The sequence below is a fragment of the Caretta caretta genome, chromosome 5 (genome assembly GCF_965140235.1).
Source record: "Caretta caretta isolate rCarCar2 chromosome 5, rCarCar1.hap1, whole genome shotgun sequence".
Taxonomy (NCBI): Eukaryota; Metazoa; Chordata; order Testudines; family Cheloniidae; genus Caretta; species Caretta caretta.
The window spans coordinates 18,510,748-18,530,647 of NC_134210.1; the positions used below are offsets into that span (position 1 = coordinate 18,510,748).

Below are 19,900 nucleotides of genomic sequence, written 5' to 3' on the forward strand. Positions count from 1 at the left end.
GTCTCTCAAAGATTCCATATCAGATCTTCTCAGTTTACAAATACGACATGATTTTTTTGGGTAACCTCCAGATTTACAAATGTAGCCTGGGATTTGAAAGTAAAAATGTGTTCATTCTGGTGCATGCACCAATGCTAGTAAGGAAGATTTTTCAGGCAACATTCTGCCTCCCCTAAACTCTGCAACCCATTGTCTTAAATTTCTGAATGTGATTGCACAGGTGTAAATGAGGCCTGAATTTAGCCCTGCATTTTGAAGTTAGTTAAAAATAGATTACAGAAAACTGCTTAATCCCAGCCTCCAGATACATGATGTGTTCTTTTATTGAATGATAAGAAGTTTCATATTCATATTCAGAGTGACTCCCAGTCATGACTCCTGCCAGCAATCCCAACCCCTGCCCCATGCTACATATAATCTGAAGTTATATTAGTTTGTTTTTGATTGGCCACATCAAAAATAAATGTAATGTACTATGTTTTGGAAAATGTGATGATGCAGCAAAGGAAGGCAAAAAGACAATGCTTAATGATCTGAAGTGTAATTGCACTTGGCAGCATTTGTTTTTGAATATGGAGGAAGAGTTAATCTGGAGATTTTTGTGCTGTGTACCTGCTTAGTTTAATGACACAGCAGAGAGTAATTGCCTGTGGAGAGGACACTTGGTGCTTTTCAAATTGTATGAATGTGAAAGAGTTGCGAAATCTATTGTAAGAATTTGGGTCTGAATCCAAAGACCACTGACGTTAATGGAGGTGTATTCCCATTGACTTCACTAAACTTTAGGTTACTGGTTGATCAAGAGCAAGAAGAAGTCTCTAAATACCTAGATTATAATACACCAATGATTAATCAAACGTAATGGAACCATAGATAATAAGCCTCATCCGTTTATAAAGAACAAATTGCACCAGACAAACTCAACTGCTTTGTTTGATCAAGATACAAAATTGGTAGAAGTAGGAAATAAAGCAATTGTAATCGTTCTAGACTGTTGTAAAGCATTTGATACAGTGACCCACAGATTTTTTTTTTGCCTAAAATATTAAATCGCATTGTCTTAGTTAAAAGTACTGTCTCATTGGCTGAAGTACAGTAAACAAAGGTAAAGACAATCAGCAATGTTCCTGTGAAGGTGACTCAGATTGGTACTGGTTCTGGATTTATTTAGCATGTTGACTGAAGATCTGGAAGAAGGGATAAACAGCACATTAATTAAATTTGCACACGAAACCAAATTGGGAGGTGTTGCACACAGTGAGGACAGAGAAATAATGAAAAAGTTATCAATGTGGACAGGAAAAACAATTATAGTCAACCTGGAGAAATGCAGGCTAATGCATTTGGGTGAGGAATCTTTTGAAACTGACAATCAATAGCAGTAATACTTGGAAAAGGAATAATGACAAAAAAGGCCTAAGGTGATAATGGAGAGCAAATTATATACAACATTGAAGTTTAATGTGGTAGTTAAAAAATGCAAGTTTGATCTGCATGGGCTGAGACATCCCACCTGAATTCAGGAGACACAAGTTGCTTTGGCACTGATCAGATCGCCTTTAAAATCCCACATTTTTAAATACCTCAGGATTAGTGAGGATTGGACCTCAAAATATTTTCGATTATATAAGCACCCACAAATGTGAATGCTGACCACCATCACCAAGAGAAGGTGAAAGATCCACCCATCTTTGTCATAGCCTCACCATGATGCTTATACACAGATGCGCTATGACAAAACCAACCAGACAAACACTCCTACTTGTCCTCAGCAGAAGATAGAGAGGGGGGAAAACAACAATCCTTGTTCTTCACCATCCCTCCTGCTTCTTGGGCAGGAGGGGAGAAGAAAAAAATCGGGTCTTTGTGTAGATTGCGAGCATAGTGTTTTTATAAGTGTACAATTCCTTCACACACCATCATGATGATCAAATTACAAATACTGATATGCTATATATAGAAATGTTATCTGAATTCTTGCTTCTGTAAAATAGCTCATGAGAACAGGCTTTCTTGTGTGAGATCAGTTATTCACTGTTTCTGATCAGGTCAGTAATATCACAGGAATACCATAATTACTTCTCTTTTTGACTTGAATTATTGAGTGTCATACAGATACAGATTCTGTCTCTAAATTTGTCAAAATGAAGAAATGAATACAATCTCTGGAGTAACTGATGAGCAACCACAGCTTCCTTAGATATTAAGCAGCTGGACTGAACCTTGTATACCGACGTATTATTGGTATTGGTATTTGAATTATGGTACTGCCTAAGACTCCAGTCAAGACTGGGGCTCCATTGTACGAGGAACTGCTAGAAACACACAGTAGGGAACAGTCCCTGTCCCATCAAGTTTAACAATCTAAATACACAAGACAGATAAAAGATGAGAAGAGAGCAGGAGGTGATTTGCCCAGGGTCACATAACAGGTCAGTAGCAGAGCTAAAAATAGAATCTAGGTCTCCTGATTCGCATTCTAGTGCCCTAATCATTGGTTCATACTGTGTCTCCTAATGCAAAAGGCACAAAATGGACATTCACAATCTAGAACATAAATTCAGTTGTAAACACTTCTTGGAGAACATGTCTCCTAAGACCATACCAAACCTCAATAGCACTGGGGAAAAGTCTAAAGACTCCGTTGTCACTTTAAGAAACCTGAAGCTATGTTCAAATGCTTGATTGCTCATCATCCTTTCCAAAGCAGACCCTTATGATGTGCTATATATTGAGGAAAGGTTTCAAAGATCATTGTCAAACACTTCATTGCACCATACATCCAAAACATGTATTTCTTGGTACACTTTGATAGAAATTAGAGCTGGTGAGAAATTTTTCAACAACATTTCTTTTGATTTCTCAAAACTGAAACTTTTTCAGAAATGTAACTGTATTGATTAAACTTTCCTCAGATCTAGGATGGAATTCCTGGTGAGAGACCCATCCCAGAATAGACAATAGTACTCATCTGTGATGTCAGGGAACCAGGTTCAAATATCTGCTGGGCCTGATTTGAAGTAGAGACTTGAATTGGAGTCTCCAACATCCCAAGTGAGTGGCCTAACCAGTAAGCTATTAGGTACTCTAGTTTAAGTGGGTCTCTCTGGTTTTCACAATTTTTTTGAAAGTTCTCAGTTTCATGAGCAAAGCTGTTTAGGGTAATACATGAAGCTATCATTTATATTCCCTACTACGATCCTGTTCTTCCAACACATTAAGAAGCCACCACACCCATCGGTAAATTGTTCCAATTCTTAATTACCATCACTGTAAAAAAAATGCCTTATTTCCAGTATGAATGGCTTCCAGCCATTGGAGCTTGTCCTTGTCTGCTAGATTAAAGATCTCTCTACTATCAGAAATCTTCTCCTTATTCTTATTGTGTTAGATCTCAATCAAGTGTCCTTTTAATTTTCTTTGTTTAAGCTAAATAGACTGAGCTTCTTTAGTCTCTCACTGTAAGGCAGGTTTTCCAGACCTCAAATCATTTTTGTAACTGTATTCTGACCTTTTTCAAATTCGTCAACAGCATTTTTAAATTGTGGACAATGCAAATGGACATAGTATTCTAGTAATGGTTTCACTAATGTCACATACAGTAGTATTAACAGCTCCCTACTCCTAATAAATATTTTACTTCTTATACATCCAAGGATCATATTTGTTCTGTTAGCCACAACATCACACTGTGAGCTCATGTTCAGATGATTATTCACTGTGGTCCCTAAGTTCTTTGTTTAGTCACTGTTTTAAAAAAAAAAACAGTTTTCAAAAGATAAGGACTGTTATGAAGAATTGTTCTCCATATCGTCTGTAGGTAGGACAAGAAGTAATGGGCTTAATCTGCATCAAGGGAAATTTTGGTTAGATGTCAGAAACAACTTTCTAACTAAAAGTCAATGTTTATTTGGTCCAGTGCAGGGGATTGGACTTGATGACATCTCAAGGTCCCTTTCAGCTCTACATTTCTATGTTTCTTTGAAAATACAGCCCCCCACATTCTATATGTGTGACCTACAGTCTTGGCTTCTAGATGTATGATGGTCATTTAGCTGTATGAATGTGTATGTTCAAATTTAAGGGAGCCCATCTTACCATGTGATCCAGAACTCTCTTTGTTTACTCAGGTCAGAGGGAATTATGGGTCTAGATCTCTGAGTGACAGGAGGCAACAAAATGTGCAAAGGCACCACAAACCAAGAATTTATGTCTGAAGATATCGTCTGTTAAACTAGTGGTTGAATATTGACTGTGTGCTAGGAGAAAATATATATGAAAACCTCCTCCCACAGCCAGATCTGTAGCCCACATCTGGTTCACTTATACAGGCACCAAGGAGACAATTGTCAGTTCTGTAAACATTTAGCTAATCAGGACCTATTCTACCACCTTTATGGTGAAGCCCCAATACTATTCCATTGATATCAATGGCATCACTCAATGTGGGTGAGGATGGCAGAAATGAATCCTAGATGAACAAAAGCTTTACTTTGGGGATGTTTAATAAAAATAGATTTATTGTTTGAAGGAAGTTCTAATTTTAACTAGATAGGAACTTGAATCAGTTATTTCTTCAAATTAAAGGCCTGCTCCTGTGGGGGTCTGATGATTCCGTTCTGAGGGAGCCAAGGGCATCAGCAGCTGGAAAGAGGGTGCTCAGCAGCTTGTAAGATGAGGTGCTAAATAAGCATTAGTTGCGTTTAACAATTAAAGTATGTTTACTAGTGTGGACATAATAAAATTAATAGTGAAATTAATAAACAGTGTCTCCCCAGTTACATATATTACTTAGAGCAAGATTTCAGAGTAACAGCCGTGTTAGTCTGTATTCGCAAAAAGAAAAGGAGTACTTGTGGCACCTTAGAAACTAACCAATTTATTTGAGCATAAGCTTTCGTGAACTACAGCTCACTTCATCGGTGAAGTGAGCTGTAGCTCATGAAAGCTTATGCTCAAATAAATTGGTTAGTCTCTAAGGTGCCACAAGTACTCCTTTTCTTTTAGAGCAAGATGGTATATTTTAAAATAATTTTTTACTAATATCAGAAAAAGACTTCAAATTCTTTTATTTTCTGGGAGATCTTCAGAACTAGTACCAATTAGGAGAACATGCACGGATTTATCTTAATGCAGTGTGAATTCTGAAATGCATGTATTCTAATAGCCTGGTGCTCAGCAGAGCAATTACCTGAAAGATCTTGTTATAAACATCAACTGAAATAAACAAGTAACTGAAATCAGCTACTTGGTATCACTGCATAAAATCTACTGACTAACTGTTTAAGGGGCTCACTAATAGGTCTACCAAAAATGAGAAGAAACAAATAGATGTATTTATTTTTTTGTCTCTCAAGGGGACCCCTGAAGTGCCACCTGAATTAACTACACATTTAAGAACAGATTATAAAGTGTGTGGAAAAGCCATACTTAGTTCTTTCCAATAAGAGAGAGATTTGACATAGCCTTTTATGACTCTGCTGCTAATTACATATTTCCAATTTTTTCTCCCCTTTTAGTACCAAGTGCAATGCCTCAGAATGTCTCCTTGGAAGTGGTTAATTCAAGGGTAAGTCTGCCATATGTTCACCATTTCATTGTCAGAGTTCATATATATATTTGGTAATCATGTATATACACACCCTATTTATGTGTAGATTTTATGTTAGAGAAAATGTTCTAAATTCCACACAATGCTTTGTTTCATTCATCTCTTTATCCTTCCTTATTAGTTGAACTGACCGTTCCAAATCCCTGTTTCTCTTTTGTGACAGTCATTTTGGTGGGCATTATATTTCTTTCCTTTCAACAGGCCAAGGTGTCCACCTGAGTTGGTGTAATTAAGACAACAAACTTGTTACAGTAACAATCTAGATGAGAATGTGTATTCATTGCTAATGAATGAGACTTTGTAATCTTGTTGTTGATTCTAACAAACAAAGAGAGGATTGCTCCTTCCAATGCTTTTAATGAGGCAGCATTCTTGTGGCACTTGATTGTGCAGTCTGGAGTTTGACACAGTGCTGACTCTACTGCGTTCAAACGGGTTTCCCTATCACTAGTAAAGGAGTTCAGTTTTCTCTGGAAACCATGAAAAGTTCTGTTCTCCTGAAGAACGTGACTTAGTCTCTCTCCTCAACACATATAATGAAACTCCTTATTTACAAATAGTACTTGCTGTATCACAAAACAAGTTTCACAACAATCCTGTGACTTAGATGTTGTTCACATTTTACAGTTGGGTGAACTGAGGCACAGAGAGGATAGGAGACATGCCCAATAAATCTGTAGCAAAGTGAGGAATAAATCCTAGACTACTTTACAATCGAGTCTTCAGCCTGCTTAAGAATGTGCTTCATTGTTAGCACTTTGTAAGTTATAAGTATTATTGTTATTACACTGTAAATCTCAAAGGTTTTAACAAAGTAGGGTAATTATTAATATTTTACAGACAAGGAAACTATTAAGTGACTTGCAAAGGGCCATTCAACAGAACTCCCTGATTCCCTGTCTTGCTCTGTTCATTCTCATTGTCTCAACAAACAAAAACACATAGTTGACTCTAAAAAAAAATTGAAAATGTAAATAGCTATTTATTATTGTCCCCTTAGCTTTTCAATCTTTCAATTCACCTAATACAAGTACTGTAGTGTAATCTCTTTATCATGAAAGTTGAACTTACAAATGTAGACTTATGTAAAAAAAACCCCTGCATTCAAAAATAAAACAATGTAAAATTTTAGAGCCTGCAAGTCCACTCAGTCCTACTTCTTGTTCAGCCAATCACTCAGACAAACAAGTTTGTTTACATTTGCAGGCGATAGTGCTGTCCGTTTCTTGTTTACAATGTCACATGAGAGTGAAAACAGGCATTCTCATCACACTGTTATAGCCGGTGTCGCAAGATATTCATGTGCCAGATGCACTACAGATTCATATGTCCCTTCATGCTTCAACCACCATTCTAGGGAACATGCCTCCATGCTGATGATGGGTTCTGCTTGCTAACAATCCAAAGCAGTACGGACCGACGCATATTCTTTTTCATTATCTGAGTCAGATCCCACCAGAAGAAGGTTGATTTTCTTTCTTGGTGGTTTGGGTTCTGTAGTTTCCGCGTTGGAGTGTTGCTCTTTCCAGAATTCTGAAAGCATGCTCCCTACCTTGTCCCTCTCAGATTTTGGAAGGCACTTCAGATTCTTAAACCTTGGATCAAGTGCTGTAGTCATCTTTAGAAATCTCACATTGGTACCTTCTTTGTGTTTTGTCAAATCTACAGTGAAACTGTTCTTAAAATGAACAACATGTGCTGGGTCATCATCCGAGAATGCTATAACGTAAAATATATGGCAGAATCCATGTAAAATAGAGCAGGGGACATACAATTTTCCCCAAGGAGTTCAGTCACAAATTTAATTAATGCATACCTTTTTTATTTAGCATCATCAGCATGGAAGCATGTACCCTGGAATGGTGGCTGAACCACGAAGGGGCATACAAATGTTTAGCATATCTGACATGTAAATAGCTACAAAAGTGCCATGCAAATGCCTGTTTTCACTCTCTGGTGATGTTGTAAATAAGAAGAGGGCAGCGTTATCTCCTGTAAATGTAAACAAACTTGTTTGTCTTAATGATTGGCTAAACAAGAAGTAGGACTAAGTGGACTTGTAGGCTCTGAAGTTTTACATTGTTTTGTTTTTGAGTGCAGTTATGTAACAAAAAAGATCTACATTTGTAAGTTGCACTTTCATAACAAAGAGATTGCACTACATTACTTGTATGAGGTGAATTGAAGAATACTATTTCTTTCATCATTTTTGCAGTGCAAACATTTATAATAAAACTAATATACACTTTGATTTCAATTACAACACAATATATATGAAAATGGAGAAAAAAATCCAAAATATTTAATAAATGTCAATTGGTATTCTATTGTTTAACGGTATGGTTTAAACGGTAATTAATCACAATTAGTTTTTTTAATCATGAATAATTTATTGAATTAATAGCGTGAGTTAACTGCGATTAATCGACAGTCCTAATAAACATGTATTATCTGCTCCTCTATGATTGTATTAGAAAAGGCAGGTCAAAGAAGTGTGTCTTGCACTTTGAGCAGAGGGGCGTGATGTTTTTGATGGTTCTCAGCTCCTGTTGGAGTTTTCTCCACAATCTGGAAACAGCCTGAACAGATGAGTTTTGTCCTAGTGGTATGAAATTCTACTGTACATGAGGCGCCAGAGCTGGTCAAAAATTTGCCAGCAGAACAGTTTCCCATCAAAAAAATACTGATCAGATAAAATTGAAACATTTAATGGGAACATTGATTTTTGTCTATTTTTATCAGGAAAATTATCAAAATGTTTCATTTTAATAAAATCTAAATGTTTTGCTTTGGTAAGGTTGATTTGGATTTTATTGTTTCAACTTTTATATTATATGAAAATAAGACAGATGTCAAAATAATAAAGTGGAAATGGAACTTTTCCATCTTATTGAATCCAAATGTTTGGATAAGGTCAAAATGAAATATTGAAATATTTGGAATAATTTGTTCCATGAAAAAAATTGACATTTCTCCTTTACTAAGTGGTTGGAGATGATACCCATTTTGAAATCATGGAATTTCCTACAGGACAGAAATTCAGAATTTCAACCATCTCCTAATGGGCGTTCTTTAATCTAATCCTTTCAACGTGGACATGAGATGTTAGCACATATTAGACTGACTTACATTAATTTCCTGAGGGTTAAATTGATCTTCACACAAGAATTAATACCAGCTGATGCCAACCACTTATTAGCTCATAAAAACAATCACTGTACATGCCCCTATAGAAATCGCAATAAGAAGCCATACTAGTTTACGAAGACAAAACAGACCCACAGGCAGTGAATAAAATCACTGATCAGTTTTACAAAACCCAGCTCTTGCTCAGATATTTTAAGGTTGTCAACTGAGAAGTTGTAACTGAGCAACGGAATTAATCCAATGTAGAAAAAATATGGTGGAGGCAAGGGGAGAAAGGTATCTGTAAAACATCTTAAGTAGTGATTTTTTTCATTCAGGATTCAGCCAACAGCACTGTCAGTGCAGCCGAGGTGAACAATTGAAAGGTAATCCCAAATCATAACTGATCACCAAAGGAAACAATCACTTAGAAGACAGAGAGGCAAATGTGCCCTTTGGAAAAACTCTCACCAGGAAATTATGTTCAACATACACGGCTTGCAGTGTTTCTATGTCCTGTGTATGACTATTTCCATCTTGCTAATTTTATGAATATATTTGTTGACAAATAAATTCCTTCATAATGGCATAAATGTCAATTAAATCCAAGAGATCACTAAAGGCTTGTCTGCATGGCCAGTTACTGTGCACCAGTTTGCCATGCAGTAGCTTGCTGTGTAGGCAAGCCTTTAGGGTTTGTCTACACTTCACTCAGAGGTGTGATTGAAGCATGTGTAGACATACCTGAGCTAGCTTTGATCTAGCTAGCTCAATTAAAAATAGCAGTGAAGTTCCAGCACTGGTTGGTCACATGAATTCATACCCAGGGTCCCTGGTGTGCTTGTAAAACCTGTGCTGCTACCCCTCGTTGCCGTCACTTCACTTACATTGTTGTTATTCGAGCTAGTTAGATCAAAGCTAGCTCAGATTTATGTGTGCTGCAGTCATGCCTCTGATTGCACTGTAGTCATACTTTTTGTTGATGATGTCTCTTCCATTTGATATTTTATATGTTTGGTATTAATTCTGTTAGCATTATATTATATAAATAGCAATGTACTATTTTATTATGCTGTGTGTTTGGGAGGTTCTTTTTCCCTGTTTTATTGGAGCAACATAAATTTTTTTTTGGTAACTCATTGCAATAGGAAGTACATTTAGACCCTGAAGTTGACACTTCAGAGCATTAAAAGAAATGTGCATACATACTTTATCAATTTCAGCAGCCATCAGACATAATGGAAAAGTGTCCATGTGTGAAATCTGTATTTACAGGTGGTCTAATGGAACATGCCCTTCAGACATTTCCTTTTGCACCACTGACACTTAAGCAACAGGTCAATTCAAAAGCTCATTAATAAGGATGAACTTACTGTTTTGGAAACACTTCTGCAATCTCATGTTAATTATGAACTTAAATTTCAGTCATGCTGATCTCCATTTTCCATCTCTTGTTCTCTTGAATGCAAATTTGTATTTTAAAAAAAGTGCTACTCTCCACTTTTTAAACCCTCCTACATATAGTACCCACGGGCAATGCTGTATAGAAATATCTCATTCCAAACCTTTGTGTGCATCTTTGACTTATTCTCAAGACACATGTCACAGAGCAGCTGGTAATCTTTGGTGACCTTATGTAGAGATCATTCAGTGATAAGACATTTAAAACAAAAACAGGAAAATATGCTGTAGGAAATAATGCTACACAGAAATGGGGAGGACTAAGTCCATTTTAAAGTTATTTTTGTTTGTTCCTATAGCAATGATATTTATGTTTCTATTGCTAAAGGATAGAGCCTTTTATCTCTAGGTTTTCTATATCTGGCATAATCAGAAGGTGCTACTCTAGTTCTGATTCACAAAGCATTTAAGCATAAAGCTTCAATGGGATGTTAAAATACATATTTAAATGCTCTGTTAAATGGGGATGGATTAATGCACATGCTTAAGTGCTTTGCTGAATCATGGCCTACAGGACTGCTGTGCTGTAGCCCATGCAAAACAAATTTATCCCAGTTCTTTTCACGGTGGCCAAGTTTCGATATCACAGAACCAAATGACCGGTAACATGCACACTTTTTGGCAATCTGAAGAGACTGAAGGCAAAGGATTGAATGCTGGATATGGAATCTGAACTGCCCTCCCACTATGTCAAGATTGATGCACATTGGCAGGGAAGTGTGGGAAATATTCTGTGGATAGTCCCTGAAGTGTTCTTCTGTTAATAGGGAATTTCTGCTTCCTAGAGCTATCAGTATGGCACCATTGACGAGCAATCCATTCAAAAAGAGTGATTCCAAGAGTGTGCATCTCAACTTCTGAGTGCTTATTGGTCCCAAAGTGAATTTCTGAAACATTTAATGTTTGTCCATCATTAAAGCCCGCAACCTTTAGAAAGTACATTGGTAGACATGTATATCTACACAAGAGCACTGTTTGAAAAAGCTAGAATAGATTTCTAAATGTGGGTTGTTTTTTGAAGAACAATCTTAATACAGTAAAAAGAAAAGTTAATTCACTAAATCTAGAAAAACAAAGTTAATCAAGCAGAAGAACTGGTTTCATGGACTGTGTTTAAAATGCATTTGTTTATAGCTAAGAAATATGATTCTTGTGGCATTTGTTGCCAAGACATAATTTAACTCCCATTGAACTTTACAATTATTTTCCAGTCTTGTGAAAGTCTGCATGAATTTTGTAATGTTTTTCTTTTATCGCTTCGGTTTTGCAACGATCTAAAATATAACACTACGCTCTGTCAGCTTTTGTCCTGATCATTCTTTCTTTTCTTCTAACCTGACAGTAGTCACTGAGAATTAGTTCAGTTAAACACTTCCATTTCACAAATTGATTAAATTAAAAAAAAACATAGCTGAACTTTATTCCAGCACAGTTCCCAAATTGTTATTTAAATATTGCACAAGGCAACTATGCTTCATAATGCAACCTTGTCTAATAAAATAACCTGCTTCAACACGTCCCATACCTGTTTAAACTTCATGCTGACTTTAATAAGATTTCTGGCTTCATAATATTTTTCCTCAGTGGTGGGAGATATAAACATTTAATTACATAGAAGATTTTTGGAGTATTATTATTATTATTAACATTTATATTGTGGTTGTGCCTTGAGGCCTCAGTCAGATCAGGGTTCCATTTTGCTAGGTACTGAATAGTAAAAAACAGTCCCTGCCCCTAAATAGCTTTCAATCTAAAATACAAGATATTACAGGGGGATGAGATAAGCAAGTGGCTGAGGGTTATTGGAAGACAGAGTAACAAAAATCATAGAATGTTTTATCGGAGACTAGATGAGCTGTGTGTGGCAATTCATAGCCAATCAGTAGCCGTAATCACAACTGCCTGTGTTTCTTTTAAGTGGCCAAAAGTCTATCTTATCATGAAATTTTTTTTCATAACTTCTTTACACATAATATTTGACTGTTCCAGATCTTCTTTTTCTACTAATGCATGTTCCATTGTGGTATCCCAGTGTTACAAAAAATAAGCATTTATAGTGTTTGTGTGTGTATTTCCTTCAGTTTAACTTCTACATGGGCTCAAATTCAGCTCTCAGAGCTGCGCGTGGCAGCTCTTTCATTAGTCAGTGGGAGATAGCAATCATCCTAGAACAGTGTTTGACCATAAAGTTATATACAGCTCTGTGCTTTTTCATATTTACTGACAAAATTGGAAATCTTGGAGAAGAAAACAAAACCTGTGGCATTCATAATGTGATGTCAGTAGGATGAGCCACCTACACAAATGTGCCATGTGCCAAGAAAGTTAATTTAAAAGCAAGTTACTTGGTATAATACTGTGCTTAGTTATTCTTGTGGGAGAGGATATGTGTGAAATTCTTTACATAACTCTAGCTCTGGGTAAAAATTATAAGAAATTCTTCTTTTGGAGAGCGAAAGAGACCTGTCTTGGATCTAAACACTTCAGAATTCCAGTCTGATTTCTTTGACAGACCAGCTGCTATTTTAGCTGAGAGGCAATAGCCATTAAGTTGATATTTGTTCTATTTTGTTTTTAAAATGGAAAGTACTTTAGTCTGAACAGAGCCCTTCTATGTGAAGAGAAATACTTCAGTCTGTTTTTGGTTTGTTTGTTTTGATTTTTGTTATAATGGAGCCTTTTTTAATACAATACGGTCTTTGAATTTTTCTCTGATGCACAGAAACTTTGATGCCTGTTAGTATATTTGCAGTTTTAAAGCCACTAAGGTGTGCAGTAGTTGTATTATATTTCAATGTCTACATTATCTGTGTGGTACTTCAAAAGACCTGTATGAGAGGAGCATCAAGGATTTGTACAGCAAACATAGAGGCATGTTTCCCATTCTTCTCTTTCAAATCCCTCCTTAAATATCTCCTTTGCTGTGATGCCTACAAAAAAAATTAACAATAAGCTGGTGTGCTGAGACCACTGCCTATTATGCTCACCAGTATTGTCTCATTTTTTCCTTTTACTCCCCCATCAGTCTGTCTGTAGCCACCTGTTGTCTCTTGCTTTTTACTTAGATTGTAAACTCTTTGGGGCACGGATTATCTTTTTGTTCTCTGGTTGAACAGCACCTTCCACAAGGGGGGTCCTGGCCTCTGACTGGGTGTCCTAGTCTCTACAATATTACTATTAATAATTATCATCCACAAGTTGTTCCACTGAAGTGACTGGGACTGCTTGTGAAGTAAGGCACTGCACAATATAGTTAAGGGTCTTAGAACCGGGAATGTAATAATTCCTCTGAATCAAAGATGAGATAAAGGGTAACAGGCCTGATTCTTCTCTTATTCCAATATAAATCAGAAGAAACTCAATGTTATACCACTTTTATACTGATGTAACTGAGAGCAGAATCAGACCCAGCCATGCTTAGGGTGTAATATTTACAACAGTAAGACCCACAAATGATCCATCAAAGATTTATTATCACAAAGGCATAGTGTGACTTCACTGGGGCTACTTATGATAATAAGTACTCTGTCAAGTACTGTTTGCAGAATCTTATCCCAAATAAAATTCACACAGTTAATAAAGTGTGAAAAGATATAAGTTGTTTAACTGTATATGAAAAGTTCAGAAGAATGTTCTTCAATATGATCATCCTCATCAATTTAAGTTAAGACAAGCATAAGATTCTTGTTGCAGCCATGCTGAAGGAGACAATGGCTGGCATAAACAGATGATGATAATGGAATATCCTTTTGAATGTTTTATTTGCAAAAGTGTTGAATATTCTCTTTTACTTTATAGTAGTAATAATTATAATACTTAGCACTCAATGAGTCCCACTCTCCCCTGCTTTGTGCCTGGTACGGTCATTTGACAAAGGGCAAAACTGAAGTGAAATGTTACCAAATCTGAAATATCTACATAAACTGGTGATAGCATCTTACAGTCACTTTGTCCTTAGTTTGCAAAGGTTTAAATGGTTACATAAGGGGCAAAATAGTGGAGAATCAGGTCCACTGCCTTTAGCAAATTACTTTACTTTCACCACCAGCCATATATTTGTGGCTTGATGATTTGCCTCCAACTCATATGACTCTGAGCGCTGGTCAACACTGCAAAATTTTCATGTGTTTGAATACAATTATCAAGAATCAAGTTCGTTAATATGATTTTGAGCATGACTTTGTAGTCAGGGTAGACCTGGGCAAATCACATTCAGCACTGTGTCAGCTAATCATGATTAAACCTGAAGAAGTAAGGGTTCCATGATGGTTGTCTGGCGCAATGTTGAGCCTGACTCTGATCAACCTAGGGAAGGACAAATTGTAGTCAGCATCATGTCTGCTAACTTGATTCTTAACCATGTTCAATCAGAATAACATTTCGTCATGAAAAAGAGCCCTTAGGGTGATGGGCCCTATAAAAAAACAAAACAAAAAACAACACTCTACAATACAGATAGTTCAGAAATATCAGAATGGGTTTTTAAACGTTTTCTTTAAAAAAAAAATCACATGAAAGTTTGTTGCTTCTCTTTCCCTTCCCACTCCTTTGTCTAATTTAAAATCCAATTCTACAACTTATATTCACCCTGAGTGCTACTTACTCATGTACGTAGCTCCTTTGTAAAGCACCGGGCACCTCTGTTGTTTTGTATAAATAATAACAAATTTTTACTGAAGTCTTGCAACGCTGCTCAGAGCTTGGTGAGTGGTATTGGTATCCCCATTTTACAGAGGGGCTAGAAGACTTGCCCATGGTCACAATGAGTGCCAAACCTGGAAATAGGACCCATTTGGGTTGTTATGCACAGTAAGTTTGTGTTGCTGCTGCTTCACCAATGATGCCAGCATTGATGCACCATTAGCCTGCTTCATTTACAAATGTCTCTGTGCCTATTTCCACACCACCCACTTTGTGTGGAATTCTAGTCCTCCAAGCCAGTGCCCTCCCTTTGTTCATATCATTTCCATGCAACTGTGGCTGCCACCATTTTTAAACGCTGTAACTCTAAAATGCTATTGCACTTTTTCTGTTTCTGGTTTTGCTCCTGGAATTAATTTCTGCTACTTAAAGAGACGCAGACATCAGAACCATGCCGTGGGATACAGTGTGACATACATGAGACTCACAGGAGCCAGATTTGCCAGTGGAAAAATATTTTTTTCATTGCTTGGCATCTGGGTCTGGCGACTGCTCTGTACTGAAGGGAATTTATATACTGTAGCAGAGTAAAGGGATGAACAGGTCTATCACAACACATTTAGTTCAACTGTTTAAAATTACTTTCCTATGAAATCTGCATTGAAATATCATGTAAATCCATCCCAAACCATTCTTACAATATTGACATATTAGGCCACACAGCCTGTTTTAATGCCACTGAGTGGGTGAAATTACTAGGATGAATTTGTCCTTTACGTTAAAGCACCAAGGAATTGCTTATGGTGGCTCAGCATTCCACTGGTTACCATGATTGGGGGTGGAGGGCCATGTCCTTGCCCTGAATCTGCATATATCATATTTGCTCCTCCCCTCTGGCCACCTCCATGCATTCTGCTACCTGATGTTGGACCAGAAGTAGCATGTGCATCTCCACCACTAGCTGTCTGCAAGGCCAGCTGAACCCAAGCAATGAGGCAGGTATACTATTCTATACTATTCTTTTATATTCTATTTTGGTTCTTACACTGAACTCATCACTGTAGTGTCTGAACACCTCCCAGTAGAGCAGTGGTTCCCAAAGTGTGGGGTGTGCCCCCTTATGGGGGTACAAAGTAACATCTGGGGAGGACATGGTGGGCCCAGCCCAGCCCCAGGCGGGGAGAGAGTGCCACCCAGCCCAGTTCTGCTCCCAGTTCTGCTCTGGAACCAGTCCCAGCTGCCTGCACACTAAAAGTCCAGTTACCCACAGTAACTGGCCTCTGCCACCAGGGGGTGGGAAGAGCAGAAGCAGCTGCTGCTGGAGCCTCAAGGAGCACTCAGGGACAACTCCAGTGAGAGGGGTACCGGTGGCTCTCCTGTCCTGCCCCAAGCACGGCTCACCCTCCACTGTCCTGCCCCACTCTGCCCACATTCTGTCCTGGCTCCTGGGGGAGAGGGTCGCGGTACAGACCAGGTAAGGGGGGGCATGATTGAAAAAGTTTGGGGACCACTGCAGTAGAGTATTAAGCAATTATGATAATTCCTTGCACTTACACTGCACACTTATTTCATCTGAGGATCACAAAGCACTGACCATCTATTAAGGCCTGAACCTGCCAGATGCTGACTGCCTTTCACATACATTGACTTGAGAGGGAGTGGAGGGTCTTAGGATCAGGAACTAATTAGAATTCAGTCACATCACCTTTGTCAGGTAGCTACACTAAGCAGCAGTTATCCCCATTTTGCAGATGGTCAAGTCGAGGTCTGGTGAGACAGCTATGTTGGTTAGGAATATTAAAAAAAATCACACTCCTAACCACTCCTATGCCAGCAAAAGTACCAGTGTAAATATAATAATGCTGGAGGGGGGAAAGGTCCCTTTGCCAGTATAGCTTATTTTGTAACTGGTATATATTTTGCCTATATGAGCTGTGTCTCCAGTAGGAAGGCTTGTCTAAGGCACGCAAGTCAGTGGAAGCTTGTGGGAGCTCATTACTGTTGCAAATCAAGTCACCAATTTCAGTGATTAGCTTTAGTCACCCCAGTTGAAAATGTTGTCCTGTGCTTCTACAATGCAGCATTTTTATATCAAAGGATGTAGGAATGTTTGGGTGGGTAGTTAGGCTGGAACTTAGCACAGAGGTTGCTGTGGTGTGTGTCTGACTCATTTAATTAACTGTTGTTTCTAAAACACTAACAAGCTGGGAAGAGCTACATAAATGCAAAGTAATATTCTTATTAGAAACAAGTTCTAAAGGTGAGCTGCTTTTTTTAAAACTGAGACTGGAGGAAAGATAAAATGTTTACTCCAGTCTTGCAAAATGAAGAACTATCAGAGAGTAAAAATAAAATAAAATTAAATGGGAACTAGTTTTTGAAAACATTCAAAATATTCAGCAGATTTTTGACCCATGACGACATGAATAAACTTTAATGAGATCCAGGGGCAAATATAAAATGTATTATAAAATAGTCAAGTGAATATTTAAAAACACAAAAAAGTGAAAACAATGATTGTCACCACTATTTAGAGAGGCGACCCCTAGGATATGGGTTTAACCTTTAAATATATTGCTTATGAAGAGGACTGCATCGCAGGAGCTCTTTAACCTTTAAACCTATTACTTATGGGGAAGAACAGCAATGAACATTGAGCTTAACCTTTAAAAAGGAGAAATTTGCTGATAGTCTGTAAGTCAACATATCTTTTGTTTCTCACTTTACACTTTACACCATTTGTGGGTCATTCTCTTGGTAAATATTCTTTGCACTTATGCCACTGAAAAAGTTTCAGTAGCAGGGTGGCATTATTATACCGTGTTTCAAATATTTTGTTCTAAATCTGTTAATGAGTTTTCTAGCTATTTATATGGGTTTAATTTCTTTAGCTTTAGGTTTAGCTTTATACGTGTATTTTCTAAATCTATTTAGTTAGTATCTCACTGTCACCCATGCACACATGGCTTCCAAGGTTATGGTGCAATTTAACTAAAAAGCCAAGTCATTTAATTATATAATGCATCGAATGAAGACTGAAGCATTTTTAACAAGAACATTTAATATATTAAGCTTAGAAATATTATTTCTCTTGTCCAAATTCTAACTGTTTTGCCAATGGCCTGGTGCCAAAAAGGGAGTTTGGAAAAATACATGTTACATCTGTCATGTATCATCTCTGGAAGGCACATCAGATAATGGCTTCCTCTAACTATAACTGAGTGCTGTATCATTAGGCAACTCAGCATCAACATTCAAAAAGTATTGAATTAATGTTTTGACAACTGCCAGTGTCCCCCAAGGACTTTGAATTGTTAGGTATGTGGTTCAGTGTCTAATATTATTTTGGTAATTCCTTGCCCATAGGCTTCTGAATATCCTTCAAATGGGCAGGTTCAATTCAAGTTGTTTATAAGGAGAGTACACTATATCCGTATATTGCATTTATAGATCCAGCTAAGAATGATGATATCAAGAAAGCATTGTACCATCTAAAAGAATTATCAATACCTAAGAATCTCATTAACAGAAGACAGATGATGATGATTATACCGACCCTTGGAAATGGACCTTGAGTAGATAGTTGTAAAATAGCCAGTGAAATTTCTTCTCGGATATCTTGAATCATAGAGATTTTATGCTGAAGGCATCTGTTACACCTGTGCAGGCTTTGGAAAAGGTAGTTTGTAAAGAAGTTATCAGACACATTGCCAAAATCTCTCTATTTTAAGTCACTCATCTAACCTAACATCTAAGTTTGATGGTTCAGATGATCTCCTTTAAACATAAGAAATACAGAGTGATTGTTTCAGTCCAAGTGGATGTACTTATTTGCTTGAGCTACATGTTATAATATTCTGGAATTTTGGAATTCATTATAGCGATGAAATGTTAGGAGCTATGCTTTAGGTTTGGATGGTAGTAATACAATGCATCAAACCCCAGGATCTCAAAGCGTTGTTACAAAGCTGAGTATTACTATTATTCCCTTTTTACATAGGGGTAAACTGAGGCACAGAGGTTGGATGGTTCCCCTGAGATTACACAATGACCAAGAGGCAGAGTGGGGCAGAAACAACCCTGCGGTATTGACTACAACCTCCTTTCACTCACCACCAGACTACACTGCCTTCTAGCTGAGGCAAACACTTGTATGCCTGCGATAGTTCAACTTCTTGTGTTTGCAAAACTTGCCTGCAGACCTTCCCAAAGGTGTTTTTTGTGAGCATTCCATTACTTTCGGTTTTCATTCAGAGCAGAAGTTAGTTCAGAGGCACAGAAAGGAAAATGAATATTAAAACGGAGTCAGCGAAATATGTCAGAACTTTCAAAAACATTTGATTCAGATTTGGTTCTAGAAATGGACAAACATTTGGAAATGGGGTGGTTGCTTTATTTTGTCTGATTTCCTCTTTTGTCCTCTCCTTTGCTGAGAATCATGGTGTACTGCACAGCAGTCAACAGTCTGTGGCAAACTGGGAATTACAAGAGATTATATGTTCTTCAATTTTTGTGTCTTGTATAGAGGTGCAACTTGGGGGATAAAGGATAAAAAGTCATATTTCATTTAGATAATAAACCTGTACTCAAGACTGAGAATAAACAACCCCCTTAATCAAAATCAGTCTCATAGCTAGTCAAGATATTTATGCCATGGAAAATAGTCATAGAATACTTTTCAGTTATGTACTTCAATCATGTAGCTGATGCATTGTCTAATTTCCAGTTCCAAAGGTTCCATGTGCTGGCAACAGAAATGGGCGCAAAGCTCACAGCTATTCCTAAATCGTTGCAGACAGAACTATTAGAATCTTAGAGGATTCTGTTCTCAAGTTATCTGTGAACTGAGTCCTGTTGGGGCCATTAGCAATATCTGGCAGCAAATCAGCCTCTTGTTGATTTTATTGGATGTAAGGAACCTGATTCTCCACTGCCTTGAATCTAGTGTAGTCCATAAGAAATGTGCAAAGTCAGTGCAGAATGCTGACGTTGATGTAAATAAATGGAAAGCTCTTAGAAGGTAGTATTTTAAACAGGGATAAAGGACTTTAGTAAAAGTAT

The 19,900-nt window shown here is 37.4% G+C and overlaps 1 protein-coding gene across 2 annotated transcripts in view; it reads left to right on the forward strand.

Moving 5' to 3' along the window:
• DCC (DCC netrin 1 receptor) overlaps nt 1-19,900 on the forward strand; it is a 948,489-nt gene that overhangs the window by 701,481 nt on the left and 227,108 nt on the right. For both annotated transcript variants that reach the window (XM_048850132.2, XM_048850133.2), the window contains exon 12: nt 5,520-5,569. In XM_048850132.2, coding sequence (XP_048706089.1) covers nt 5,520-5,569 — 50 coding nt within the window. The remainder of the gene's footprint in view (nt 1-5,519; nt 5,570-19,900) is intronic.